Source organism: Leptonychotes weddellii, chromosome 4 (assembly GCF_054177405.1).
Source record: "Leptonychotes weddellii isolate Sample4059 chromosome 4, ASM5417740v2, whole genome shotgun sequence".
Lineage (NCBI taxonomy): Eukaryota > Metazoa > Chordata > Mammalia > Carnivora > Phocidae > Leptonychotes > Leptonychotes weddellii.
The window spans coordinates 14,790,203-14,816,025 of record NC_138372.1 but is presented as its reverse complement, the minus strand read 5'-3'; the positions used below and the strand labels follow the sequence as shown (position 1 = coordinate 14,816,025).

The window sequence follows — 25,823 nt, the reverse complement described above, 5'->3', positions numbered from 1 at the left end:
GGGCTGGGTGGTTGACAGACCCACAGCTAAACACAGAGCAAGGAACTGGCTGTGTTAATAAAACAAACATGGATTTCATTGGAGGAGAACATAAAATCCACATATATTTTTATGATGAAGCATGAATTACAAAGCTCTGCCCCCACCTACCCAGGTATATACCTTTACTTTTCTCTGATGTCACAGGTGTTTGGGTAGAAAAATGTAAGACGTGTAATCAAGGGGCTCTGCTGCTCCCTCTGCCCCTTCCCCTGCTCATGCTCTCTTGCTCACTCACTCTCAAGTAAATAAATAAATCTTTTTTTTTAATATTTTATTTATTTATTTGACAGAGAGAGGGAGGGAGAGAGAAAGCACAAGCAGGGGGAGGAGCAGAGGGAGAAGGAGAAGCAGGTTCCCCGCTGAGCAAGGAGCCCGATGTGGGTCTGGATCCCAGGATCCTGGGATCGTGACCTGAGCTGAAGGCAGACACTTAACTGACTGAGCCGCCCAGGTGTTCCAATAAATAAAATCTTTTAAAAAGTACAATCAACATCATCCTTTTTAAAAAAATTTTTTACTGGGGTGCCTGGGTGGCTCAGTCAGTTGAGTGCCCAACTCTTGGTTTCAGCTCAGGTCATGATCTCGGGGTTGTGGGATCGAGCCCCGTGTTGGGCTCCATGCTCAGCACAGAGCCTGCTTGGGATTCTGTCCGTCTCCCTGCCCCCTGCCCCTCTCACTGTTCACATACGTTCGCATGCACATGCATGCTCGCGTGCTCTCTCTCTCAAATAAACAAATAAATCTTTAAAATTTTTTTGAGTAAATTTTTAATTTTAATTCCAATATAGTTAACATACGGTGATATATTGACATCATCCTTTTTGATAGCTATGGGGGTGGATGTTCATTTTAATTCATCCAGTTCCCTGTTCGTGTTTGTTTCCGGCATTTTGCTGTTATAAACACCACTGAGTTGAACATCCTGTAGTGAGATCTTTGTGCCATTCTACATTTCTTTAAGATAGGCTCACAAACATGGGATTTCCAGATCCAGGGATTACAGAATTGTATAGTTTATGGTAAACGTGGACAAACGGCAAGCGGCCGACGTTCTTGTGCCCTACAGCAGTGCCAGCACAATGCCACCGGGGAGTTCTGCGAGCTGTGTGCACCTGGCTACTATGGAGATGCTACCGCTGGGACACCAGAGGACTGCCAGCCCTGCGCCTGCCCACTCACCAACCCGGAGAACACGTGGGTGCCCTCACTCCAGGCCCACGGAAGCCCTCCCCCTGGGGAGCGGAGGGACCAGGGTGGAGAGCGGGCATCCCGCGGCCTGACCTCTGCCTCCCCTCTCCCAGGTTCTCCCGCACCTGTGAGAGCCTGGGGGCTGGTGGGTATCGCTGCACAGCCTGCGAACCTGGCTACACCGGCCAGTACTGTGAGCAGTAAGTTTGCAAATAGGATGGATGGGGGGGTGGGGGGCCTTTGGTAGACTCCTAGGTGAGAGCCCTGGATGGTGTTGCTCAGAAAGGTCCCTGCCAGGATCGCATCTCTCCCCTGCCCAAAGCCTTTCCAAGATTCCCCATTATCCTCGGGCCAAGCCCAAGCTCATCCCACTTCGGACACCCAAACCTACTGTAGGCGGGCTTAACCTCTTGACTTCTTGATGTTCAGGTCTTTCCACGTGCTGTTCCTCTACCTGGAACATTCTTCACCCTCAAGCCTCCCCTTTCTGGCTAACTCCTGTTTAGCCTCCAAAGCTCAGCTTCATTCACTCATTCAGCACGTTTTTATTGAGCATCTACCATATGCCGTGTGGTGTGCCAAGGTGTTGGAGATAAAGTGGTGAACAAAACAGATTCAGTCCCAGGCCTTAGGGAGTCTACCACCTGTCACGGAAGACGGGGCAGCAAGTAATCATACAAATACATCATTACGGGCAGTGGGGAGCTCTCTGGAGTACAGTCTGCTCCAAAGGAATATAACAACTCAGCAGTGCCATCCTCTGGGGAGCCTCTTGATTCTCATGGCTGGGTCAGTGCCCCTCGTCTGTGTCCCTCACTCTCATTTACATGGTTTCCATGTTGGTCTCCCTGCAACTGAGTTCTATTAGAGCAAGAGCTTCATCATGTTCACTGTCGTATTTTCTTAACCTAGCATCGTAGTTGCTTAATAAATGTGTGTTGAATGAATGTTTCCCTGGAGAATAAAGGCCTCCTTAGCCCCGTTATCCAACCTGCCGACATTGTCCTGTGCTCCCCTTTCTCAGCTCAGTGAGGCCCCGTGTTGGGGCCTCTTTGGTCTCTAAAGTCCTTCCAGAGTTGTGAGCCTCCCCACCCCACATTGGGTCCACCCCCATGGGCTTCTGGCTCCCCAAGTCCACCGTGAGGCACTGAGTCCCCTGGGGTCTGGGGCCTGACAGAGCTGGGCTTTGTTCCTCCTTACAGATGTGCCCCAGGTTATGTGGGTAACCCCAACGTGCGGGGGGGCCGGTGCCTGCCACAAGGTAAGTGGGATCGTGGCCCCAGGTGAGGGGGGTGGGCAAGGCGGTGAGCCTAGGGAGTTTGAGAGCTACTACATCCAGGGGAGAGAGGGCTGAGGGTGGGGCATGCCAGTCTTTGGGGAGACAGGCAGACCTGACCCAATGCCGCATGCTGGGAGCCTCCTGCCTGAACGGCCTCTCCTGTCCTTCCTCCAGCAGATGCAACCCCGCTGGTGGTCCAGGTGCATCCAGCTCGGAGCATAGTCCCCCAAAGTGGCTCCCACTCCCTGCGGTGCCAGGTCAGTGGGAGCCCACCCCACTACTTCTACTGGTCTCGTGAGGATGGGCGTCCCATGCCCAGCAGCACCCAGCAGCGACATCAAGGTACCCAGGGCCCCAGGTCCCTCATCCCTGTGAGCCACCCCAGTGGGAGGGGAGGCACAGGCCTGTTTACTGGGATCCTGTCCTTACACACAGGGCCGGGTGGGAGAAGGGGTGCATCTGCCCTGACGAGCTCCCATCCGCTCCCCACCAGGCTCTGAGCTCCACTTCCCCAGCGTCCAGCCCTCGGATGCCGGTGTCTACATCTGCACCTGTCGTAATCTCCATCACGCCAACAGCAGCCGGGCAGAGCTGCTGGTCACTGGTGAGTCCCTGCTCCCCGCCTCCCCAAGCCTGCCTGTGCACGGCTGGCCTGTGGACACAGGCAGCGGGCACGTTCCTCTGCTGGAGGGGGTGATGGTGCTCGGATGGGGGTGCTGGCCATGGAGACGGAGAGATGATAGAGTAGAGGCGAGTTTTAGGGGCAGAATTGGCAGGACTTGGTTGTGGTCATTGAGGGAGAAAGAAAGGCTAGGCTGATGCCCCGGGGTCTGGACTCCAGCAGGTAGGCAAATGAGGTGCCCTTTACTGAGATGAGTAGGCTCAGCAGGAGAGTGTTTTCATTGGGGCTCCCCCAGAGCTGAGTCTGGGATGAGCATGGGCATGCCAATAGTTTATCTGGGAGGTGAGGTGAGGCAGGAAAGAGAAGGCATCCCATAAAGGGCATGTTACTGAGCACATTCCTACCGTGGGCAGTTGTTAACAGGCAGCCAAAGAAATTCTGGGAAACTCTACAGTAAAACATGCACCTTGGAGTCACCCTACCCCAGGGTCAATTGATCGAGGCCTCTTCTAGGAGCACCAGATCCCCTGCATTCTGCACCACCTCGGGGGGAGGGGGGCACAGGAGTCTCCAGTGGCCTGAGAAAGATGGCGTCAGGCATAGAAATGCATCGGCTGGCAGAAGTCAGGCAGGCGGGCTCCGAAGTGACGGGGCAAGGGGACGTGCGTGGGGCACCAGCAGCACCCGCTACAGACAGGTCAGAGGGCATCACAGGGTGGGTTTTGGACTTGTTGACGCTGGAGGCATTTGAGAAAACATCTAAGCAGGTACGTCAGGCAGGTGTTTGGGACTGGGAGTCTGGAATTCAGGAAAGAGGCCCCGGCAGAGAAATGAATTTGAGAACTCTTGGCACAGAGATGGTGTTGAAAGCCATGGAACAGAATGAAATTAGCCAGGGAGAGCGTGGCTCAAGGACAGGGCCTGCGGAGCCCCAAGGAGCTCCAGCTAGAACATGTCAAGCTGAAGAGGGGGGACAGCAGGTGCAGCCAGTAAGACAGGAAGGGAGCAGGGGACGTGGTGTGTCGGGGGTCATGGGGAGAGGGGACTTCAGGGAGGGCGTGGTAGGGGAAGCCACCCCCGGGGAAGTCAGATGTGGGCAGAGAGGTGACCCTTAGAGGTCGTGCTTTGACGAGAGCCATTTTCAGTGCAAAGGAGGGGTAGAAACAGAACTGGAGGGAGGCAAAGAATGGTGGGGAAGGCCAAAAGTAGACAGCAAATATAGACAACGCTGTCAAGAGTCTTGGCTCTGAAGGAAGGCCAAGAAATGGGGCAGTAGCTGAGGGGAGTATGAGGTCAGGGGAGTGTTTTCGAAGGTAGGAAATTCTAGAATGACCCATGGAGAGAGAGAGGAGGGACTGATGTAGCAAGAGAGTGCGCAGCCCCTGGAGGAAGTCCTGGGGAGGGGATGGAAGGACAGGATGGGGTTGGGTGATGGGAGAGGAGGGTCTCATCCTGCAGGGACCAGGCAAAAGGGAGGGTGGCTGGGTTTGGGAAAATGGGCGAGGTCCCGCCTGGTAGTTTGGACTTCCTCAGCAAGTGTGGATTGACGCCCTTAGCTGTGGAACTGGAAGGGTGTGCGGGCGGGTGGAGAGGTTGGGAGGAGGTGCGAAATCACTGGGGAGAATGGAAACTCCCACCGGACAGAGGAGCCCGGCTGGAGCCGAGCATGAAGTGTTAGGGCGGATCTGTGGTCTGGATCCTGCAGTGGAGCCAGGTGGGCTCGTGGCGTGGAGCTCCCTGAGCACAGCCCGTGGCTGCTCAGTGCCAGCAGGAAGGCCGTGGGGCTGAGCCAGGCCGGGGGAGGGGGGCACAGGGCACACAGTAGAATGGAAGCTAGCCTGGGACGGAAGCACGTCCCAGACAGGATGATGGAAAGAGAGAGAGAAAGTGGCCCCAGGCCCAGGGCCCGGCCAGCACCCAGCTCACGGGGGCCCTCCCGTCCCCACAGAGGCTCCCAGCAAGCCCATCACGGTGACGGTAGAAGAGCAGCGCAGCCAGAGCGTGCGGCCCGGAGCCGACGTCACCTTCATCTGCACGGCCAAGAGCAAGGTGGGCAGAGCGGGGCGTGGACTCAGGGAGGGAGGCTCCGCCTTCCGGTGGCTCCCGGCTTCACCTCTGACCTCCAGTCCATCCTCCCGGCTCCGCCCACAGTCTCCGGCTTACACCCTGGTTTGGACCCGCCTGCACAACGGGAAGCTGCCGGCCCGGGCCATGGACTTCAACGGCATCCTGACCATTCGCAACGTCCAGCCGAGTGACGCGGGCACCTACGTGTGCACTGGCTCCAACATGTTCGCCATGGACCAGGGTACAGCCACGCTGCATGTGCAAGGTACACGGGTCATTTCCATGCCTGGCCCACCGCCCCCACCCCCCGCAGCCTTCCCCCATGCCCACCAGGTCTAGCCACCGTGTCTTCACTCAGCTGACAGTTTGTGACCATCTACGGGGTGCTAGGTCCTGGCTAGACGCTGAAGAAATGGGGGAGGGGACAAACAGGAGCTCTGCCCTCCCGCACCGCGTGTTCTGATAAGGATGCAATAAGCCTGGGAACAAACGAACAAGCAGTGTAATTTCACATGCTGATGAGGGCTGAGCTAGGAGTAGACAGTGAGGTGGGAGAAGGGTGGCTACTGTCCACGGGGTGGTCAGGCTGGGCCTCTCTGAGGAGGTGACATCTGGGGCGAGAGTTGAAGGAAGAGAAGGTGTTCGGCCACTTGAAGAGCTGGCAGGGTGTTCTTGGCAGAAGCAGCAGCATGTGCAAAGGCCCTGAAGCAGGAGCATTTTGATGTGTTTGAGCCCTGGCAGGGCCAGTGTAGCTGGAGCTATGGAAGGGGGATAGGTGAGGAACGTAAAAGATGTGAGCAGAGGTGGATCACGGCAGGGAGTTCGGATTTTATCCTAAAAGCTCTAGGGAGCCACGGATGGGCCTGAAGTGGGGAAGTATGAAGATCCCATGGACGTTTTCAAAGCTCCGTGTGGCCACTCTATGAACAGATGGCCATAGGGGGCTAGAGTAGAAGCAGAGAGAGCAACAAGGGGGACGCTCCCCACCCTGACCGAATCCTCCCTCTCCTCCCCCATCAGCCTCGGGCACCCCATCCGCCCCCGTGGTCTCCATCCACCCGCCACAGCTCACCGTGCAGCCCGGGCAGCTGGCCGAGTTCCGCTGCAGCGCCATAGGGAACCCCGCGCCCACCCTCGAGTGGACAGGTAAAGCCAAGCAGGACTGCCCTCAGGGCCCGCTGCTCCTGGATGGGGGGGTGGGCAGTGGTCAGGGGCAGGACTTGAGGCTGTGGGGTCTGCAAGCCAGGGGGCCTGGCAGTGCCAGTCCCAGTGGGTGCTGACCCCACCTCTCTCCGTCAGGGGGCCCTGGGGGCCAGCTCCCTCAGAAGGCACAGATCCACGGCGGCATCCTGCGCCTGCCAGCCGTCGAGCCCTCGGATCAAGCCCAGTACCTGTGTCGTGCCCATAATAGCGCTGGGCAGCACGTGGGCAGGGCCGTGCTCCACGTGCACGGTGAGGGGACAGGGCTGAGGGCGGAGCTTGGAAGCACCTGGGCGGTCCAGAGGGGTGTTCTCACGGGGTTCTGTGCGCAGGGGGCAGCGGGCCCAGGGTCCAGGTGAGTCCAGAGAGGACTCAGGTACACGAAGGCCGCACCGTCAGGCTGTACTGCAGGGCTGCAGGTGTGCCCAGCGCCACGATCACCTGGAGGAAGGAAGGGGGCAGCCTCCCCCCACAGGTGAGGACATCTGTCTGGGCCGGGCCCGCAGGCTCAGCAGAGTCCCAGCACCTGCCACCTTCGCTTCTGCCTTCCTGCCTCCATTTCCTTCCCCATCTCCTCCCCTCCTGGTTTTCCTCGCGTCCCGAATGACAGCCTGCTCAGACCACCTGTCCGGTGTACCCTGGCCACGAGCAGCTGTCGGCCTCTTGCTTTGCCACCTGGCTCTGCCCTCCGTGTCCAGCTGGGCCCTCGTGTTGGCTCTTTGCTTGCCTCTACGACTTCATGCCCCCCTACCCACCCTTGCTGGCTGGCCCTCTGCAGGCTGCCTCGCCCCCTCGGGCGGCTGACCCTTCTCGCTGTGCGGCAGGCCCGGTCCGAGCGCACAGACATCGCCACGCTGCTCATCCCGGCCATCACGGCTGCCGATGCCGGCTTCTACCTCTGCGTGGCCACCAGCTCCGCGGGCACTGCGCAGGCCAGGATCCAAGTGGTTGTCCTTCCAGGTGCGGGGCCTCTGGGGACTGAAGGAGTGGAGAGGGCAAACCACGGGGAGGGCTCCCCAAGGCCGACTCCATTCCCCTCTGGCCCCAGCCTCAGGCGCCAGCTCCCCGCCCGTCAGAATTGAGTCCTCATCACCGTCCGTGACTGAAGGCCAGACACTGGACCTCAACTGTGTGGTGACAGGGCTGGCCCACACCTCCATCACATGGTACAAGCGAGGAGGCAGCCTGCCTCCCCACAGCCAGGTATGGGGGTCCCTGAGCCTGTGGCAGGGCACCTGGGGGTGATCCTTCGCACAGCCCCGACGCTCTCCTCAGGCAACAACCAGCCCTGATTTCCCTCCCTGTCCAGCTCCTGTCATGGGGCAGCTCGGAGCGGAGCCAGGGAGAGCCTGATGAATGACTCACCAAGGCTCAGAGGGAGTGGTGACTACGGCCCCGCCTTGTCCTCACCCCCCTCTGTCCCACCCTGTCCCAGGTGCATGGCTCCCGGTTGCGGCTTTCCCAGGTTTCACCAGCTGATTCTGGAGAATACGTATGCCGAGTGGAGAACGAGTCAGGCCCCAAGGAGGCCTCCATCATCGTCTCTGTCTTCCATAGCACCCACTCAGGCCCAAGCTACACCCCAGGTGAGGAGCCAAGCGGGGCCGGGCAGGGGCCGAGCCCTAGGATCTCCCCACTGTTCCCAGGGAAGGTGTCTGTGGTCTCTTCGGTAAGATCAGGACAAGAAGAGGCGCTCGGGCGCCTGGGTGGCTCAGTTGGTTAAGCGACTGCCTTTGGCTCAGGTCATGATCCTGGAGTCCCTGGATCGAGTCCCACATCAGGCTCCCTGCTCGGCAGGGAGTCTGCTTCTCCCTCTGACCGTCCCCCCTCTCATGTGCTCTCTCTCATTCTCTCTCTCTCAAATAAATAAATAAAATCTTTAAAAAAAAAAAAAAAAAGAAGGGGCGCTCTAGGCAGGCTTTGGGGATGTGAGGGGACTGAGAGTGTGGGTAAGGTTGACCTGGCTTACCTGGGGCCTCACGATGAGGTTACTATTTCAGATTTCATCAGGAAGCAGCAGAGTCAGGATTAAACTGAGTTGGGAGGCAGGCTGACCTGGATTTAAATCCTCCTTCTACCTTTTATCAGCCTTGAACTAAGTTATGTCACATTTTAGGGCTCAGTTCCATCATCTGTGAAATGGGGACAATAGCACTACCACGTGGTGTGAGCAGATGATAAACACTGTCTAGAAGAGAGTTGTAACGTTACTGTCTGCATCCGTTGGTCCGGCCTGGGCACTGAAGGGCTTTGGTTGCCTGTAGGCCATAGTAGCTCATCACCGATCAGGGAGCCATAGGTGGACAAATGGGCCTTGAATTCGAGGCTGGAGGTGGGTCAGGGAAGGAGGGGCCTGACTGACCATGCTGAGGTAGAGAAGCATGGTCCCAGCCTTAGAAAGGCCTCCCATCTGCCCTCCCAAGCTAGGGCTTGGTCCTATCCCAGGGCACTCTGCCCCAGGGCTGCGAGACTGTGGCTCAGGAGCTCAGGCCCCTTACTAGTTCCTCTGTGCCAGTTCCTGGAGGAGGCAGCTCCCAGCTCATCCGCATCGAGTCGTCCTCCTCCCACGTGGCCGAAGGGCAGACCCTGGACCTGAACTGTGTGGTGCCCGGGCAGGCCCACGCCCAGGTCACGTGGTACAAGCGTGGGGGCAGCCTCCCCGCTCGGCACCAGGTACAGCAGTCCCCAGGGCCAGCCTGCTGGAGGAGGGGTGGATAGGGCCGCTCCGGCCCCCTTCCAACCCACCCTGTTTGCACTCAGACCCATGGCTCGCTGCTGCGGCTGCACCAGGTATCCCCAGCTGACTCAGGCGAGTACGTGTGCCGCGTGGTCCTTGGCTCCGGGCCCCTAGAGACCTCTGTCCTGGTCAACATCAAGGCCTCCGGCTCCCCTGCGGGCTCCATCCCTGGTGAGTAACTGCCAAGGACAGGGCACGCAGGAGGGGCTGAGGGTCTTCCGAGGTGCTGAGGTCCTAGCGACTCCGCCTGCCTTTGGGAGGGTGGGAGCAGGAGGCCCACACTGGAGCTGGCGACCACTTCTCTGAGTGACCCGCCATCTTCCGGTCACTTTTCTCTGGCCACACAGCTGCCTCCTCTTGCCCTCCCCCAGCCTCAACTGCCCTCTTCTCCCCCCACTTCCTTGCTCCCTTCTGCAAGGCTTGGCCCCTGCCCTGGCCCTCTGCTCGGGGCGGCTCAGCTGAGGACATCAAGCCCAGGCCACCAAACCGCCAAACACGTGAGAGCCTGGCCGGGCTGGCTCTCTCTGAGGTGGACCCTTCTGGCCCTGTCTTTGGGGGGCATCTGCTACTTGGGCTTCTTTCCCCACAGCCCCAGGACCTGTCCCACCTGTCAGGATCGAGTCCACCTCCCCCACCGTGGCCGAGGGACAGACCCTGGATCTGAGCTGTGTGGTGGCAGGGCAGGCCCATGCCCAGGTCACGTGGTACAAACGCGGGGGCAGCCTGCCCGCCCGGCACCAGGTGCGCGGCGGCAGAAAGGCGGGAGGGGCTGGCCAGGCCCAGCTCTGGGAAGTGAGTTGAGGGGGTCGGGGCCCCGGAGCTGAGCGGCTGGCAGTTCCCGGCTCAGAGGAGCAGGGCAGAGGGGTATCTGCTAGGCTGTGGGGAGCCCTGCTCTCACACCCCTGCCCCTGGCTGCCCAGGTCCGCGGCTCCCGCCTGTACATCTTCCAGGCCTCGCCAGCTGACGCAGGCGAGTACGTTTGCCGGGCCAGCAATGGGCTGGAGGCCTCCATCACAGTCACAGTAACCAGGACCCAGGGGGCCAACTTCGCCTACCGTGAGTGGGGCCACCAGGTTGGGGCTGGGACGGAAGACAGGGATAGGCGGCGGGGGGGGAGCTGTAGAGAAGTGGAGTAACCGGCGACCATCTTCTCTCCCAGCCCCAGCCGGCTCCCAGCCCATCCGCATCGAGTCCTCCTCCTCCCACGTGGCCGAAGGGCAGACCCTGGACCTGAACTGCGTGGTGCCCGGGCAGGCCCACGCCCAGGTCACGTGGTACAAGCGTGGGGGCAGCCTCCCCGCCCAGCACCAGGTACAGGCCTGGAAGATGGACAGGCCAAGAAGGGGACGGGAGGAAGGCCCTGGGTGGTGGAGGTCAAGGAGGGGGGGACTGGAGGCTGGCTCCTCGGAGTCAGGGAAAGCATTAGACCCCATTGCACAGGTGTCCAGTACAATGGTTAGACCCCAGACTCGAAGACTGGCTGGCCTAGGTGTGAATGCTGCTTCTACCGCTTATAAGCTTGTGACCTTGAGCAAGTTACTTAACCTCTCTGTGCCATATCTTCAGAGTCTGCAAAATGCTGTCTTACAGAATTGTCTTCAGGGTAAAGGGACTTAGTATATGTGCAAAGTGCTCAGAGCTCAGGCAGGTAGAAGTTGCTGAGCTGTTGTTCCCATAATACCGTTATTAATATTACTGTGTTTTATACAGTTCAGGATGCCATCAATTGCAAGATGCATTATGATTTTTTGTACCTCTGAGGAAAAAAAGCTGCCACTTTTAATTGTAAAATTATTCACTGTAAGACGCATCTTGATTTCAGAGACATTAAAAAGTGTGTCTTAGAATCGATGGAAGGTGGTATTAGTGCTTGCCCAGTTCACCATGGCTCCTCCTGGCCACCTCCTACTCTTGGGACGAGTCTCTCCCTAAGCAGGATGGAGCTGATGGTCAGGCCCCAGGGGTCAGAGAGTGAGGCAGGCATGCAGGTTATGGGTACAGGGGTCCCGTGGGGGCCCCCTCTGAGCTCACCTCCATTCCGGCCAGACCCACGGCTCACTGCTGAGACTACACCAGGTGTCCCCAGTTGACTCGGGCGAGTATGTGTGCCGCGTGGTGGGTGGCTTGGTGCCCCTGGAGGCCTCTGTCCTGGTGACCATTGAGCCTGCAGGCTCTGTACCCGGTAAGCAGTCCTGGGGGTAGGGCAGGGCTAGGGGCCCAGCTGTGGGAGACACTGGCAGGATCCCATGAGACCAGTAGCCCTTATCTTCACTCACAGCGCCCCCCCACACCTCCTAGCCAGGAATTGACCCTCTGCCCTCTGTCCCCAGCGCTGGGGGTCACCCCTCCTGTCCGGATCGAGTCGTCCTCCTCCCACGTGGCTGAAGGGCAGACCCTGGATCTGAACTGCCTGGTTGCTGGGCAGACCCATGCCCAGGTCACGTGGTACAAACGTGGGGGCAGCCTCCCCGCTCGGCACCAGGTAGGAGGCAGGGAGCTAAGGGGGAACCTGAAGGACCCTGGTGACTATAGAGGAAAGTACACGGGCTTTGAATTCAGGTGTATCTGAGTTCAGACACTGTCCTACCACTTGGCCTGCTGTGTGACTTTAGTCCGGTCATTTAACCTCCCTGATCCTCAGTGTCCTTCTCTGGCAGGTGGACTCACACTGCCTAACTCCCCTGCCCCAAAGCACATCAATGAATGTTGGTCACACACTTCTTTTCATTGGACCCAGTCCCGACACTGGGGCAGGGGAATCGACTGGTCACCAGGTGGTCCTTCCAGGAAGAGCTCCTCTCGAGTCCAGTTGACTGGACCGGGCTGGGAGCAGGGCCAGGGAAGGGAGTGGGAGTCTGGCTGGGAGCCCCAGGGCCTGACTCTGAGCCTGACTTCCTCCTGCCCAGGTGCATGGCTCAAGGCTGCGCCTGCCCCAGGTGACCCCAGCCGACTCTGGGGAGTACGTGTGCCGCGTGGTGAGCAGCTCGGGCACCCAAGAAGCCTCTGTCCTCGTCACCATCCAGCAACACCTTGGCGCCTCCCACCGTGAGTATCTCAGGGGTCATACCAAATGGTGGGGGGCCGCTCGGGCCACTCCAACCTCAGCGACTCCCACACCCTGCCTCCTGTCTCGCCCTCCCAGCCCAGGGTGTGGTGTACCCCGTCCGCATCGAGTCGTCCTCGGCCTCCCTGGCCAATGGACGCGTCCTGGATCTCAACTGCCTGGTGGCCAGCCAAGCCCCCCACACCATCACCTGGTATAAGCGTGGAGGCAGCCTACCCAGCCGGCACCAGGTATGGAGGCATTGGGTGGGGATGCGAAAACTGGGCACACCGGCCCTGATGGCATCCAGGAGGCGCTGTCAACATCTTTGCCGTGCTCGTTAGTCATTCAGCAAACACTGAGCATTCTTACTCGATGGGCCCTGGACCGGTGCTAAGGATACGTAGATCCTACTGACGCTAGTTGGATCCCGTATCTTAACAGAACATTCTATGATTTACTCACTCGCTGAATGTCCCTGAGAATCTACCCCAGGCCGAGTCTGTGCCTGGCACTGAGGATTCCAAGTGGGACGAGGCAGGTGCCTGGCCTCAGGGAGCGCACAGGCTAGCGGACGAGGCAGACACGCCCTGTGAGAGCAGTGTAATAGGAGCCACAGCCGGGCACTGTGGAGTCACCAGGGATGGCCTCGGCAGGCTTTTGGCCCAGGTGACAGGTGAGAACAGTACAAAGGCTAGAGGCACGGTCCACCCCAGCCTGGAGCCTCAGGAAGGCTGCTGAGGGAGTTCTGAAGGACACCCAGGTGGCGGCCAGCCCAGGCGAGGCAGCGAGGCTCCTGGAGTCCGGGGCGGCAGCCCCCGAGATGCGGAGATGCTGCTCCCTCCCGCTGACACGTGCTCCCCCTCAGATCGTAGGCTCCCGACTCCGGATCCCCCAGGTGACACCAGCCGACTCGGGCGAATATGTGTGTCACGTCAGTAACGGTGGCCGCTCCCAGGAGACCTCACTCGTCGTTACCATCGAGGGCAGCGGCCCCTCCCACGGTGAGAGGGCACAGGGCAGGGGGTCCAGGCAAGTGGGTGCAGGGGGAGGCAGACCGGGCCCTGGCACCGTCACTGTTGGCTGACTCTGGCTGTGTGGCCCGTCCGTCTCTGTCTCAGTGCCCAGCATCTCCCCGCCCATCAGGATCGAGTCCTCGTCCCCCACTGTGGTCGAGGGGCAGACCTTGGATCTGAACTGTGTGGTCGCCGGGCAGCCGCAGGCCACCATCACGTGGTACAAGCGTGGGGGCAGCCTTCCTGCCCAACACCAGGTACAGAGTGGAGCCAGACCAGCGAAGGCAGAACCCCTGCCCGCCGGGGTGGCATCGCAGGGACAGACCCCATGGGCAAAGAACCGGAAGTGAAGCCCTCGCTGGCAGTCCCGGGGCAGTCCTCCCTCCTGCCCTGGGTAGACAGAGAGTGGCCTCAGCAGGTCTGATGAGGGAGGCCTGGGAGGAGGCCTGAACCAGCTGGTGACTTCTGGGCCTCTCCCCCGCTCTCTCACTCCTTCCCCATCTGCTCCCAGGCCCACGGCTCCCGCCTGCGGCTGAACCATATGTCTGTGGCTGACTCGGGCGAGTACGTGTGCCGGGCCAACAACAACATCGATGCTCAGGAGGCCTCCATCGTGGTCTCAGTCTCCCCCAGTGCCGGCAGCCCCTCCGGTGAGTCTGACAAAGGCCTGGGAAGGGACCAGGAGACGCAGGTAACAGGGCTCCCTGGGGAGTCAGTCAGAGGTCTCACATTCAGGTGGCGGTCCAGGCCAAGGGCTCTGCAGCAAGATGCCTGGGTTCCAGTCCTGCCTGCGCCACTAAGAGACTTGAGGGACTTCCTCTCCTCCCGCAGCTTCGTTTTCTCGTCAGCAGCGTGGGGATGCCGGTCATTCCAGCCCCCTGTTGGTGTCCGCTGTGGTGGCCACCGGTCACACGTGGCAACAAGGACAAAGTTTAACATTCACATCATCACATTTCAAGAGCTCCACAGCCGCACACAGCTGCCGTCGTGGGCAGTGCAGATGAGTGTTGCCATGATCACAGAAAGTTCATGAAATCTATGAGGATTTTTTTTTTTAAGATTTTATTTATTTATTTGAGAGAGAGAGAGAGCAGGAGCAGAGGGGGGGAGGCAGAGGGAGAGGGAGAAGCAGACTCCCCACCGAGCAGGGGGCCCGATGTACAGCTCGATCCCAGGACCCTGGGATCATGACCTGAGCCGAAGGCAGACACTGAGCCACCCGGGCGCCCTAGTGACTTCTATGAAGATTAAACGAGTTCATACACGTACAGTGCTTCCAACGGTACCTGGCATGCTTAGTAGGCGTTAACGGTCATTATTACCTCGGGCGACAGGGGTTTCTACGGCTGAGGCTCCTACCAGCCCAGTCGTTCCTAAATCTGCTTCTGTGCCCACAGCCCCTGGCGGTGCTGGGCCCATCAGAATCGAGTCCTCCTCCTCCCACGTGGCCGAAGGGCAGACCGTGGACCTGAACTGCGTGGTCCCTGGACAGGCCCACGCCCAGGTCACGTGGCACAGGCGTGGGGGCAGACTCCCCGCTCGGCACCAGGTATAGGAGTTGTGGGGCTGGATGCGGTGGGAGGGCTGCTGAATGTGGGGGCCCTGGCTAGGGGCCCCTCCCCCAAGATCTACTCACGAAGGAGGCCGGGAGTCCCTAGGGGCTCAGTGCCTGCCGAGGTCAGAGGTCAGACCTTGGCCCCAGCCCTCCAGGATTCTACCTGCTCCCTCACTCTGCTCCTGTTTCCCCATCCTGCCCCTGCTCAGGCCCACGGCTCCCGGCTGCGGCTGTACCAGGTGTCCCCGGCTGACTCGGGCGAGTATGTGTGCCACGTGGTGAGCGGCTCGGGTCCCCTGGAGGCCTCCGTCCTGGTCAACATCGAGGCGTCTGGCTCCAGCGCTGTTCCTGTCCCTGGTGAGGGTCCCTGTGATGGGGTTGGGAGGCTGGAGAAGGGACGTGGCCGGTGGGGAACCAGCAGGCAGAGGTCGGGAGCCAGGTCAGGTGGGATGTCTAGGGCCTGAGAACCGACTTGGGAGTCCGGCCTGTGTGGGCTGGAGGCCCAGCTCCTTGGTCCACACTCTGAGTTGTTGCACAAGGGACTCCGTGCCTCACCTTCCTCATCCATAAAGTGGGGATAGCAGAACTCTTACAACAATACGTGCGTTCCCTAAAGGCTGGAACTGCACCTCTGTGGGTGCGTGAGGGTGATCTGGGTTGGGGGGGGCCAATAAAAATCTTTCGTATTACCAGTGGTGTATTAGAGAAAAACAGCCACATAGGAAACCCGCCATGCTTTCAGGGAAATCATTGTCTACGACGGGGCTAAGTATTTACGGGTTTTGTTAAGTGAATCAATTGACAGGAAAATATAAAGTAATTCGTCTGTGGCTACAGCAGACACGATCATAGTTTGGGAATCGCTGAGAAATAAATGTGATCTAGCACTTACGAGGTGCTGGGCCCTGTTCGGTTTACACGTTTAACCCATTTCATCCGCACAAGAACGGTTTGAGGTCGGTGTGACTGTTCTCCCCATTTTACAGATGGGAAACTGAGACGGAGAGGTGAAGTCACTCTCTGAAGGCCCTACAGCTAATAGATGGCAGAGCTGGGTTTTGAACCCAGGTAGTCTGGCCCCCGAGTCTGGGTTCTTAGGCACACATTGCTCAAGTTTGAGAAAAACGAGTGATCTATATGGAGGTGCCTGGCCCTGGGCCCGGCCACCAGTGGTGCTGGGAGCCCAAGAGGACATAGTGGGGCCATGGTGTGGGGCGTGCCATTTCTCCCAGGCCAGCCCAGCTGCCCAGGCTTCACAGGAAAGGGCAGTGGGGGGGGGATCGAGGCCGTCTCTCCATATGTGATCCGGCCCCTGCTCTGAAAATCTGGGCGCCCAGGGGGTCGGGACTGAGGGCAGAGGGGTGGGAGTTCCAGCTCACTGACCTCTTCCTGTGCCTCAGCCCCAGGCGGAGCCCCGCCGATCCGCATTGAGACCTCCTCCTCCCACGTGGCCGAAGGGCAGACCCTGGACCTGAACTGCGTGGTCCCTGGACAGGCCCACGCCCAGGTCACGTGGCACAGGCGTGGGGGCAGCCTCCCCGCCCGGCACCAGGTACGGGGGCTGGAGAAAGCCGGATGTGGGCACTCCCCTGCCCCACCCCACCCCTGCCCAACAGTCCGGCCTCATTCTAGCCAGGAGGGAAGGTGGCTCCGAGGTCCAGGGCTTCGGGAAAATTGCAGCAGGAGACCACTGGGAGTCAGGAGGTCAAGAAGAGGCTGGGTGCAGCAGAGCAACCCCCGGGCTCCCAGCACCTGGGTGCCATTAAAAAAAGGCACCTGTTACTCGGGACGCTAGACTTCTTCCTACCACAAGAATGTCATAAACATACTCCGCAGTGTCTAAGGCCTCAGGGGGTCGCCCTGCACATGATGCAGCCTTCACAGCTATATGTGACAGTCCTGGGGTGTATGTAGCAGAGGGCTTGGGCATCTGAAGGCCGTGGCTGCCAGCCCCCCAGCTTGCTGTCCCCGCCCTTGCCCTGCTGCCGGCCAGGTCCACGGACCCCTGCTAAGGCTGAATCAGGTGTCCCCGGCTGACTCTGGAGAGTATTTGTGCCAAGTGACCAGCAGCTCAGGCACCCTGGAGGCTTCTGTCCTCGTCACAGTTGAGGCCTCCAGCCCAGGCCCCATTCCTGGTGAGTGACGGGAGCAGTGGGTGATGCTGGGACACAGGCTCGGGGAATCCCTTCCTGGCCTTGCTCTTCCCTGCTTTGCCAGCAGGGCTCTGGCTCTCTGCTCTGTGAAGGTCCTCCAGCCCCTCCCCGCAACCCCGGGGGACCAGTCCTGGGTCTGGGTGGCATGGGCCCCTGGCATCCTGTCACTGCCACCACCCTCAGTCCCTGCCTTCGTCCCCGGGAGTCCCACTCTTCTCACTCACCCCCCGTGCCCCCAGCCCCCGGACTGGCGCAGCCCATCCGCATCGAGGCCTCCTCCTCCCACGTGGCCGAAGGACAGACCCTGGACTTGAACTGCGTGGTGCCCGGGCAGGCCCACGCCCAGGTCACGTGGTACAAGCGTGGGGGCAGCCTCCCCGCCCGGCACCAGGTACAGGGGCCTGATGGGGAGCGTTCCAGGGCAGGCCGGGTTCGACCTGCATTTGCTCTCTGCACCCCAGACCTCGTGTGAACCCTGGCCTCCTCTGGCCTCCCTCAGGGGAGAGTGTAGTGTTTGGAGCAGAGCTGCTCAGCGGGGGAGTGAGAGACCTGGGTGTTCTGGCCCTGCTGCTGAGTTGTCCCCGAGGCAGCTTCCTCCTCTGTAAAGTGGGCCGGGTGAATATGTAGGAGCCAGTAAATGAAGATCCCTCATCCCTCCCAGCTGGAGCCCTGGGCTCCTGGGACTCAAGGGAGAACTCGGCCACTGGCACAGCGGGCTTGGGGACTCGCCCAGCCCCAGGTGCTTTGGCCTGATGGCTGTCCCCTCCTCGCTCCCACAGACCCACGGCTCCCGGCTACGGCTGCACCATGTCTCCCCTGCCGACTCCGGCGAGTATGTGTGCCGCGTGGCTGGCGGCTCCGGCCCCGAGCAGGAGGCTTCCTTCACAGTCACTGTCCCACCCAGTGCGGGGTCCTCCTACCGTGAGTGTGGCAGGTGCCACGGGCAGGGGGCGGAGGGCAGACCGTGGAGCTGAGGCAGGGGGGTCAAGCCAAGCCGGCCCTCCCAAGCCCAGCCCCCTGCTTGCCTCATCCCACAGGCCTCAGGAGCCCTGTCATCTCTATCGACCCGCCTAGCAGCACTGTGCAGCAGGGCCAAGATGCCAGCTTCAAGTGCCTCATCCATGACGGGGCAGCCCCCGTCAGCCTCGAGTGGAGAACTCGGAGCCAAGAACTGGAGGGTGAGCTGGCGGGGGCGGGGTGGGGGATCCTGGAGGCAGGTGTGAAGGTGTGATCACCGCTGTGGGTGGGGCAAAGGCTGAGGGGGCCCCTCCCCTCTGGGGCCTCACTGTCCCCCATCTGGATGGGGAGAGGGCTGAACCCGGGAGTCTCCAAGGCCTCTTCCATCTGCCACCTGGGACCCTGTGAGCTAGACACACCCGGGCTAGAGGGGTCGGGGCCAAGGGGCCAAGCGGTGCCTACTGGCAACACAGTGGCATGAGGACAAGCTCACTGACCATACCCTGCCCGATGCCAACTCCACAGACAATGTCCACATCAGCCCCAACGGCTCCATCATCACCATCGTGGGCACCCGGCCCAGCAACCACGGTGCTTACCGCTGCGTGGCCTCCAACGCCTACGGTGTGGCCCAGAGTGTCGTGAACCTCAGTGTGCACGGTGAGCAGCGTCAGCCCGTGGGCTCTGCCTTCCTGTCTCCAGCCCTGACTCTGAGCTCCCAACCTCCAGCTTTCAATCCTGCCTCTGCCAACGCCTCCCTCTTGGGCATTCTCCCTCTCGGCCTCAGTTTCACGTCAGTGCAGGATAGTGCCCGGTCCAGGCAGTTACTGAGACAGGGGCCGTGATGGTGCATGTGACGGGCAGAGCCCCGCACGCACATCAGCGATGTCGTTCCTCTGGGCAGGGCCCCCTACTGTGTCTGTGCTCCCCGAGGGCCCCGTGCGGGTGAAGGTGGGCAAGTCTGTCACCCTGGAGTGTGTCAGTGCTGGGGAGCCCCGCTCTTCGGCTCGCTGGACCCGGATTGGTGCCCCCACCAACGTGGAGCAGCGGATGTATGGGGTCGTGGACAGCCACACGGTGTTGCAGGTGAGGCAAGCGTTCCCCTGGGCAGAGGCTGGGGCCATTTCATCTCTGGGTCTGAGGCCCAGTCGGGGTCCATCCTCGAGCAGATGCTCGGAGGAAAGAGTCGTGGATGGGCAGATAGGTGATGAATGGGTGGAGAGAGAAAGGGAGGCATGGGTAAGTAGTTGGTGGGTAGATTGGAAGATGGGCAGTAAGAAAAAAGGTAAAAGAAGGGAAGAAAGAATGGCTGGAAGGATGGATGGATGGGTGGGTAGGTGGGTAGATGGGTAAGTGGGTGGTTGGGTGGATAGGTAGGTAGATGGGTGGATGGGTAGGTAGATGGGTGGATGGGTAGGTAGATGGGTGGATGGGTAGGTGAGTAGGTGGCTGGATGGGTGGAAGGATGGGTAGACAGTTGGATGGATGGACGTGTGGTGAGTAGATGGGTGGGTTGATGGACAAGTGGATCAACAGACTAACGGCTGGATGTCTTGAATGTGAGTCCTCAAGCAGCCAAACAGGAGACCTGAAAGCAAAGGGAAGGGTGGAAGGGAGAGGGGAAAGCAAGCCAGACCTGGGGGTTAATGCCCAGGTCCCCATCCGTGCCCACTTACCCAGCATCCTTGCTTTCTTCCAGATCTCATCAGCTAAACCATCAGATGCAGGCACCTACGTATGCCTGGCTCAGAACGCACTGGGCACAGCACAGAAGCGGGTGGAGGTGATTGTGGACACGGGTGCTGTGGCCCCAGGGGCCCCGCAGGCCCAAGTTGAAGAAGCCGAGCTGACCGTAGAGGCTGGACACACAGCCACCCTGCGCTGCTCAGCCACAGGTGTGGACGGGGGCTGGCACACAGGGCAGGCAGAGCAGCGCGGGCCTGGGGCCTGAATGGGAGACACGAGGTCCAAAGATGATAGCGCACCCAGGGAGGGGACTTTGTTGCTGGCACCACCCAGTGATGGCTGAGGTGCCCACGCAGTGATCCCCATGAAGGGACGAGATCACCCAGTCGCTGCCTCCCCATCCTCATGCCCAGCTCATGCCCATCCTCATGCCCAGCTCATCCCTAGGCTGCCCTAGGGATGAGCTGGGCATGAGGATGGGGAGGCAGCGACTGGGTGATCTCTGTGGTCTTTCACTCCACTCCACAGGCAGCCCCACGCCCACCATCCACTGGTCCAAGCTGCGCTCCCCACTGCCCTGGCAGCACCGACTGGAAGGTGACACACTCATCATCCCCCGCGTAGCCCAGCAGGACTCAGGCCAATACATCTGCAACGCCACCAGCCCCGCCGGCCACGCTGAGGCCACCGTCGCCCTGCACGTGGAGAGTAAGACACTCGTCCGCCCTCCTTGAGCTACCCTCTGTGCCCTGCATGGAGCTCGGAGCCCCCAGCCGGGCTACACCCTGGACAGAACCCCGGGAGTGTCATGCAGAGGGCCCTGTGCCCCTCAGCCCCCCCAGAGCCGGCCCTAGTCTGAGACCCACCTCCCCTCCTGGGACCCTTGCTTTCCTCAGCCCCAGTCCTCCGCTTCACCGTTCAGCTTCCCTGGTCCTTTGGCAAAGCGCCTGGGTCCCACACCTGCTCCCACCCTGACCGCTGCTCTTGCATGCCCTGACCTCTGTGCCCCGCCCCCCCCCCAGGCCCGCCGTACGCCACCACGGTCCCGGAACACGCTTCCGTGCGGGCAGGGGAGATGGTGCAGCTCCAGTGCCTGGCTCATGGGACACCCCCGCTCACCTTCCAGTGGAGCCGAGTGGGTGGCAGCCTCCCTGGGAGGGTGACCGCCAGGAACGAGTTGCTGCGCTTTGAGCCCGCGGCCCCCGAGGACTCAGGCCGCTACCACTGCCGGGTCACCAACAGGGTGGGCTCAGCAGAGGCCTTCGCCCAGGTGCTTGTTCAAGGTGAGCAGCCCTGGCTCAGGCGGGGCAGAAGCGGCTCCTAGGAAAAGAACATCCCTTGCGTGTCAGGATGGGCACTTTCTGGGGCCTGGGAGGGGGAGGCATCAGGGATCTCCTGCTCTCTTTCTCTGTCTCTCTCTCCCTCACACACACACACACAGAGAACCTCGTACATGTCCCCACAGGCCCCTCTGGCTCCGTCCCGGCCACTGCCATCCCAGCAGGATCCACGCCCGTCGTTCAGGTCACACCTCAGCTGGAGACCAAGAGCATGGGGGCCAGTGTCGAGTTCCACTGTGCCGTGCCCACTGACCGGGGCACCCAGCTCCGTTGGATCAAGGAAGGGGGTCAGCTGCCTCCTGGCCACAGTGTGCAGGATGGGGTGCTCCGGTGAGTCAGGGGGCAGGCCAGGCTGAACTTGCGCACCCCAGCCCAAGGTGCACAGGGGGACTGTTAGGATACCTGTCCTGGGGGGCTCAGTATGAAACCGTGTCCTTGGGCAAGTCACTTCCATTCTCTGAGCCTGAGTGTTCTCAGCTGTACGATGGGTTATATGAGACCACATGAGATTATCTAAAGCACGTGGAAGGCCTTCAGTAAACAGTGGCTCATATTTGTATTCTTTTTTTTTTAAGATTTTATTTATTTATTTGTCAGAGAGAGAGAGAGAACACAAACAGGGAGAGGCGCAGGCAGAGGGAGAAGCAGGCTCCCTGCTGAGCAGGGAGCCCGATGCGGGGCTCGATCCCAGGACGCTGGGATCATGACCTGAGCCGAAGGCGGGCGCTTAACTGACTGAGCCACCCAGGCGTCCCTCATATTTGTATTCTTATCAGTAGTGTAGGGGAGAGGGAACGGGCTCTGAGGCTGGAAAGATACACATGACCCCGTTCTCAGCTCTGCCGTTCTGTAATGGTGTGTGATCTTGAGATCTGACCATAAGGTCTCAACCTAAAATGGGTGTGGTGACATTGGTCTGCCTGCCTGCCCTACCTCACGCGGTTAGTGGGAGACCAGAAGCTTACATCATGTGCCAGTCTCTGGTGGCTTTGAACTTCCACGCCATCGCAAAGCATTCTTGTCAGTTGTTTTTATTCACTGATGTCTTACTACTTTTTCTTTACAGAATCCAGAACTTGGACCAGAGCTGCCAAGGGACGTATGTTTGCCAGGCCCATGGACCGTGGGGACAGGCCCAGGCCAGTGCCCAGCTGGTTGTCCAAGGTAGGATGGTGGCTTCAGGCCTCCTAAGAGCAGGAGACAGAGATGAGGGGCACAGGGACTGTGTTCCCCAGGAAGGCCCTTCGATGCCTATGAATAAAGAGAATTACTTGATTGTATCTTGCTTGTGACCAGGGTAGCATAGGGGGGCTTGACAAATATTGCAGGGGACGGGGGAAGAAGGGAGATGGGTGGAGCGAGTGGGTGCTCAGACCAACCAGTGAAGAAGGACAGCAGATGCCCAAGTGAGCGAACCTACAACCAAGAGCAGACGAGTGCGCGTGTTCATGAGTGAATGCACGAGAAAGCACCTGGAGGCCAGGGGCTCCAGGGTTCATGTCCTTGGGCCAGGCCCACGGCAGCCTGGCCGGCCTCACTCTGCCTCCGCTTCCCTCCTCCCCAGCCCTGCCCTCGGTGCTCATCAACATCCGGACCTCCGTGCAGACCGTGGTGGTTGGCCACGCCGTGGAGTTCGAGTGCCTGGCCCTGGGTGACCCCAAGCCTCAGGTGACGTGGAGCAAAGTTGGGGGGCGCCTGCGACCTGGCATCGTGCAGAGTGGAGGCATTGTCAGGATCGCCCACGTGGAGCTGACTGACGCAGGACAGTATCGCTGCACCGCGACCAACGCTGCGGGCACCACCCAGTCCCACGTGCTGCTGCTTGTACAAGGTGAAGGCCAGCAGGGACCTCCGCGGGGACGGGGGGCATCACCAGCAAAGCGGACACGCAGTCGTCACCCACGAGAGCACCTGCTCTGATGACGGAGCCCCACGGGCCAGTCTGATGGCAGAGACGACCTAAACACAAAACAGACACGCGAGAGTGCAAAAGAGCAGGGAACGCAGGGCCGACACGCATCTGTGTCATCTTCAAAGGCAGCTCCTTTTCACCCCAACCGCCAGGCCCCGCCCCCAGACCAAACGCTGCATCCTGTCCTAGTGCCCCCTTGGGTCCCCAGGGGGCGGCACAACGTTCCGCCGGGGTGTGTTGAAGAGTCTCGGGCTGCGGGGTCCAACGGACCCGTCCCTGAGCCCCGACTGCCCAGTTCCACGTGTGCAACCAGCAGGGAGCCTCATCTGTGACCTGGGGGCGCAGCGCCTCCCTTCGGGGGCTAGTGTGAGGATGGAACGAGTCAGGACACAGGCTGGGCTCTCAAATGGTGGCTGTCATTGGGTTGATGGCCCGTGTCTCCTTCCCCACTCCTAGCTTTGCCCCAGATCTCAACGCCCCCAGAGGTCCGTGTACCTGCTGGTTCTGCAGCCGCCTTCCCCTGCATGGCCTCTGGCTACCCCACTCCTGACATCACCTGGAGCAAGGTAAGTGTCGGGCAGGGGCGCGGCGGGCATGCCTGAGGGGCAGGGACCGGGTCTTCACGGTCTCGGTGCCCCCAGGACCTGGCCCAGGCTCGGCACAGAGTACGTGCCCAGTGTTTAAGGGTGGGTCTGCGGCGAGGTGGGAGGCAGGCCCTGCGGAGGTACGCGCAAGGCCCGGCTCCAGAGTGCGGGTGTGTTTGCAGCTGGATGGTAACCTGCCACCCGACAGCCGCCTGGAAAACAACATGCTGCTGCTGCCTTCCGTCCGACCTCAGGACGCAGGCACCTACGTCTGCACGGCCACTAACCGCCAGGGCAAGGTCAAAGCCTTTGCCCATCTGCAGGTGCCGGGTAAGACGACACCTTCCAGACTCTGGACTCGGCAGTGCCCTGCCCGCTGCCGGGGGGGCATGGTCTCTAGCTGTGTTCTCTGCCCGCAGAGCGGGTGGTGCCCTACTTCACGCAGACCCCCCACTCCTTCCTGCCACTGCCCACCATCAAAGACGCCTACAGGAAGTTCGAGATCAAGATCACCTTCCGACCCGACTCAGCCGATGGTGAGCAGGAGATGGGCTGCCGTGGGGTGGGGATCTCCTGGAGTAAGCACCACCACTCTCAGAGCCATCATGGTCCCCCGTCCTACCCACCTCCCTCAGCTCCCTGTCTCAGGACCCCAGGCCTGCCATCTGGGCCCTCTCTCGTGCCTCCTCCTATCTCTATGCCCCACTCAGCAGTACCTCCCACCTCTGATGGGTGCACCCGCACCCAGCCTCCTGTCCCAGCTTTCTGTTCATTCTGTCCTCCTCCTTCCCTCCTTTGTCTCCATCTCTCAAACTTCCCTCCTCTCTTTCTCTCTCTCTCTCTCTCTCTTCCCTCCATCTCCTACGGCTCTCTGACTTTCCCTGTCCAGGCCTCCTTCTCTACTCCGGTGAGTCTCTGCCTCCCTGTCCTCCTGCAGGTAGGCCCTTCAGTGTGAGTGAAGCAAATTCCGTGTCTTGGGGCTCGGAGCCAGCCCTGTGCAAGGGCATCCGGAGAAAGCGAGAAGGCCCTGGCTGTGCCGAGCATGCAGAGGGAGGGGTGGGAGCTGGAGAGTGAAGGCTCCCCGGCTGCGGTCACTCACTCCCGGGGCTGGGCGCACAGGGAGCCCGTGGCTGGTGGGAGGCCCTGACACGGCTGTGCTCCCCGCCCCCCCCCACCCCAGGGATGCTGCTGTATAATGGCCAGAAGCGGATCCCGGGGAGCCCCACCAACCTGGCCAACAGGCAGCCCGACTTCATCTCCTTCGGCCTCGTGGGGGGAAGGCCCGAGTTCCGGTGAGACCCTTGCCCTCCCTATTTACAAGGGAAGGGGGCTGGGGAACCGGACTGCGGGGCTTCGCTCAGGCACACACCACCCTGGACTGAGCTGAATGAAGGAGGAAGGAGGAGGTGCGGCCGTTACCCTCGGTGACTGCCTGATCTACTGGAGTGGGCACGGTGTGTCGGCCAGGTGCAGGAGGAAGCCGCCTAGACTTGCACAAAACTGCGGCAGAGACGCTCAGTGATGCTGAGCACGTCTTTACCGGGTGGGACTCCTGCAGACTGGGATTCGTTCATTCATTCGCTCAGAAACTATTTGCTGGACCCCTACTCTGTGCCAGGCACTGATACAGAGAGATCAAGTTCTGGCCTTGGGGAAATAGATATTCTGGTTGCGGAAGAGCAGCCATAGAGGGGGAAAACAACAAGGTGATCTCCAGGGCCACGGAGCCAAGGGCTGTTAGCAGCCTGGGGTCTGCTCTGGATAAGCTCTAGGGATGGGGGGGGTGGGCAGGGGAAGAGAGGATCTGAGGAAGGGGCAGGGTTGGGGCGAGCTGGGGGTGGGTGATAGGGTTGGGGGGACAAGGCAGGGACAGGAACTAGATCAGAACTGCAGGAAATGGTGACATCACCCCTTCCCAGGCTAGGCCCCCTGCCAGGCCCTTCTGACCAGCCCTGTACACTCTCCCCCACCCTGGTCCCATCCCGGGGAGCAGGTTTGACGCAGGCTCGGGCATGGCCACCATCCGCCACCCCACACCGCTGGCGCTGGGCCAGTTCCACACCGTGACCCTGCTGCGCAGCCTTACCCAGGGCTCCCTGATCGTGGGCAGCCTGGCCCCGGTCAACGGGACCTCTCAGGTGAGGCCCCACCCGTGCCCCCATTTTCAGCCCCCTCCCCACCTCTGCCCAGCCCCTGTCCACCATCCCCGGCTTCTCCACTCCCCAGGGCAAGTTCCAGGGCCTGGACCTAAATGAGGAGCTCTACCTGGGCGGCTACCCTGACTACGGTGCCATCTCCAAGGCGGGGCTGAGCAGCGGCTTCGTAGGTGAGCCCCCGCCCTGCCGCTGTGCCTGGCCGAGCCTCCGCTGGCTGGCTGGCTGGCTGGCTGGCTGGCGGAGCCCATGGGAGCCTGGGAGAGCGCTGCGGGGTGCGGGCTGGGGC

General features: G+C 60.6%; 1 protein-coding gene across 12 annotated transcripts in view; it reads left to right on the top strand.

Moving 5' to 3' along the window:
- The window catches only part of HSPG2 (heparan sulfate proteoglycan 2), a 100,881-nt gene that overhangs the window by 67,818 nt on the left and 7,240 nt on the right, over nucleotides 1-25,823 (top strand). For 5 of the 12 annotated variants that reach the window (XM_081817673.1, XM_081817676.1, XM_081817674.1 and 2 more), the window contains 46 exons: nucleotides 1,109-1,236; nucleotides 1,344-1,430; nucleotides 2,433-2,491; nucleotides 2,684-2,851; nucleotides 3,003-3,113; nucleotides 5,080-5,180; nucleotides 5,283-5,463; nucleotides 6,219-6,344; nucleotides 6,498-6,650; nucleotides 6,731-6,873; nucleotides 7,223-7,358; nucleotides 7,447-7,601; nucleotides 7,834-7,984; nucleotides 8,914-9,071; nucleotides 9,159-9,306; nucleotides 9,725-9,876; nucleotides 10,056-10,191; nucleotides 10,295-10,446; nucleotides 11,182-11,317; nucleotides 11,466-11,617; nucleotides 12,042-12,180; nucleotides 12,278-12,429; nucleotides 13,047-13,182; nucleotides 13,300-13,451; nucleotides 13,706-13,844; nucleotides 14,592-14,743; nucleotides 14,959-15,106; nucleotides 16,150-16,301; nucleotides 16,743-16,884; nucleotides 17,142-17,293; nucleotides 17,682-17,823; nucleotides 17,940-18,080; nucleotides 18,385-18,519; nucleotides 18,764-18,945; nucleotides 19,559-19,754; nucleotides 20,074-20,253; nucleotides 20,568-20,828; nucleotides 21,011-21,215; nucleotides 21,952-22,049; nucleotides 22,450-22,716; nucleotides 23,254-23,363; nucleotides 23,564-23,711; nucleotides 23,801-23,917; nucleotides 24,562-24,673; nucleotides 25,375-25,519; nucleotides 25,608-25,707. In XM_081817673.1, the coding sequence (XP_081673799.1) occupies nucleotides 1,109-1,236; nucleotides 1,344-1,430; nucleotides 2,433-2,491; nucleotides 2,684-2,851; nucleotides 3,003-3,113; nucleotides 5,080-5,180; nucleotides 5,283-5,463; nucleotides 6,219-6,344; nucleotides 6,498-6,650; nucleotides 6,731-6,873; nucleotides 7,223-7,358; nucleotides 7,447-7,601; nucleotides 7,834-7,984; nucleotides 8,914-9,071; nucleotides 9,159-9,306; nucleotides 9,725-9,876; nucleotides 10,056-10,191; nucleotides 10,295-10,446; nucleotides 11,182-11,317; nucleotides 11,466-11,617; nucleotides 12,042-12,180; nucleotides 12,278-12,429; nucleotides 13,047-13,182; nucleotides 13,300-13,451; nucleotides 13,706-13,844; nucleotides 14,592-14,743; nucleotides 14,959-15,106; nucleotides 16,150-16,301; nucleotides 16,743-16,884; nucleotides 17,142-17,293; nucleotides 17,682-17,823; nucleotides 17,940-18,080; nucleotides 18,385-18,519; nucleotides 18,764-18,945; nucleotides 19,559-19,754; nucleotides 20,074-20,253; nucleotides 20,568-20,828; nucleotides 21,011-21,215; nucleotides 21,952-22,049; nucleotides 22,450-22,716; nucleotides 23,254-23,363; nucleotides 23,564-23,711; nucleotides 23,801-23,917; nucleotides 24,562-24,673; nucleotides 25,375-25,519; nucleotides 25,608-25,707 (6,736 nt within the window). The remainder of the gene's footprint in view (nucleotides 1-1,108; nucleotides 1,237-1,343; nucleotides 1,431-2,432; nucleotides 2,492-2,683; nucleotides 2,852-3,002; nucleotides 3,114-5,079; nucleotides 5,181-5,282; nucleotides 5,464-6,218; nucleotides 6,345-6,497; nucleotides 6,651-6,730; nucleotides 6,874-7,222; nucleotides 7,359-7,446; nucleotides 7,602-7,833; nucleotides 7,985-8,913; nucleotides 9,072-9,158; nucleotides 9,307-9,724; nucleotides 9,877-10,055; nucleotides 10,192-10,294; nucleotides 10,447-11,181; nucleotides 11,318-11,465; nucleotides 11,618-12,041; nucleotides 12,181-12,277; nucleotides 12,430-13,046; nucleotides 13,183-13,299; nucleotides 13,452-13,705; nucleotides 13,845-14,591; nucleotides 14,744-14,958; nucleotides 15,107-16,149; nucleotides 16,302-16,742; nucleotides 16,885-17,141; nucleotides 17,294-17,681; nucleotides 17,824-17,939; nucleotides 18,081-18,384; nucleotides 18,520-18,763; nucleotides 18,946-19,558; nucleotides 19,755-20,073; nucleotides 20,254-20,567; nucleotides 20,829-21,010; nucleotides 21,216-21,951; nucleotides 22,050-22,449; nucleotides 22,717-23,253; nucleotides 23,364-23,563; nucleotides 23,712-23,800; nucleotides 23,918-24,561; nucleotides 24,674-25,374; nucleotides 25,520-25,607; nucleotides 25,708-25,823) is intronic. The other 7 variants (XM_081817677.1, XM_081817671.1, XM_081817678.1 and 4 more) reach the window with 6 other exon arrangements.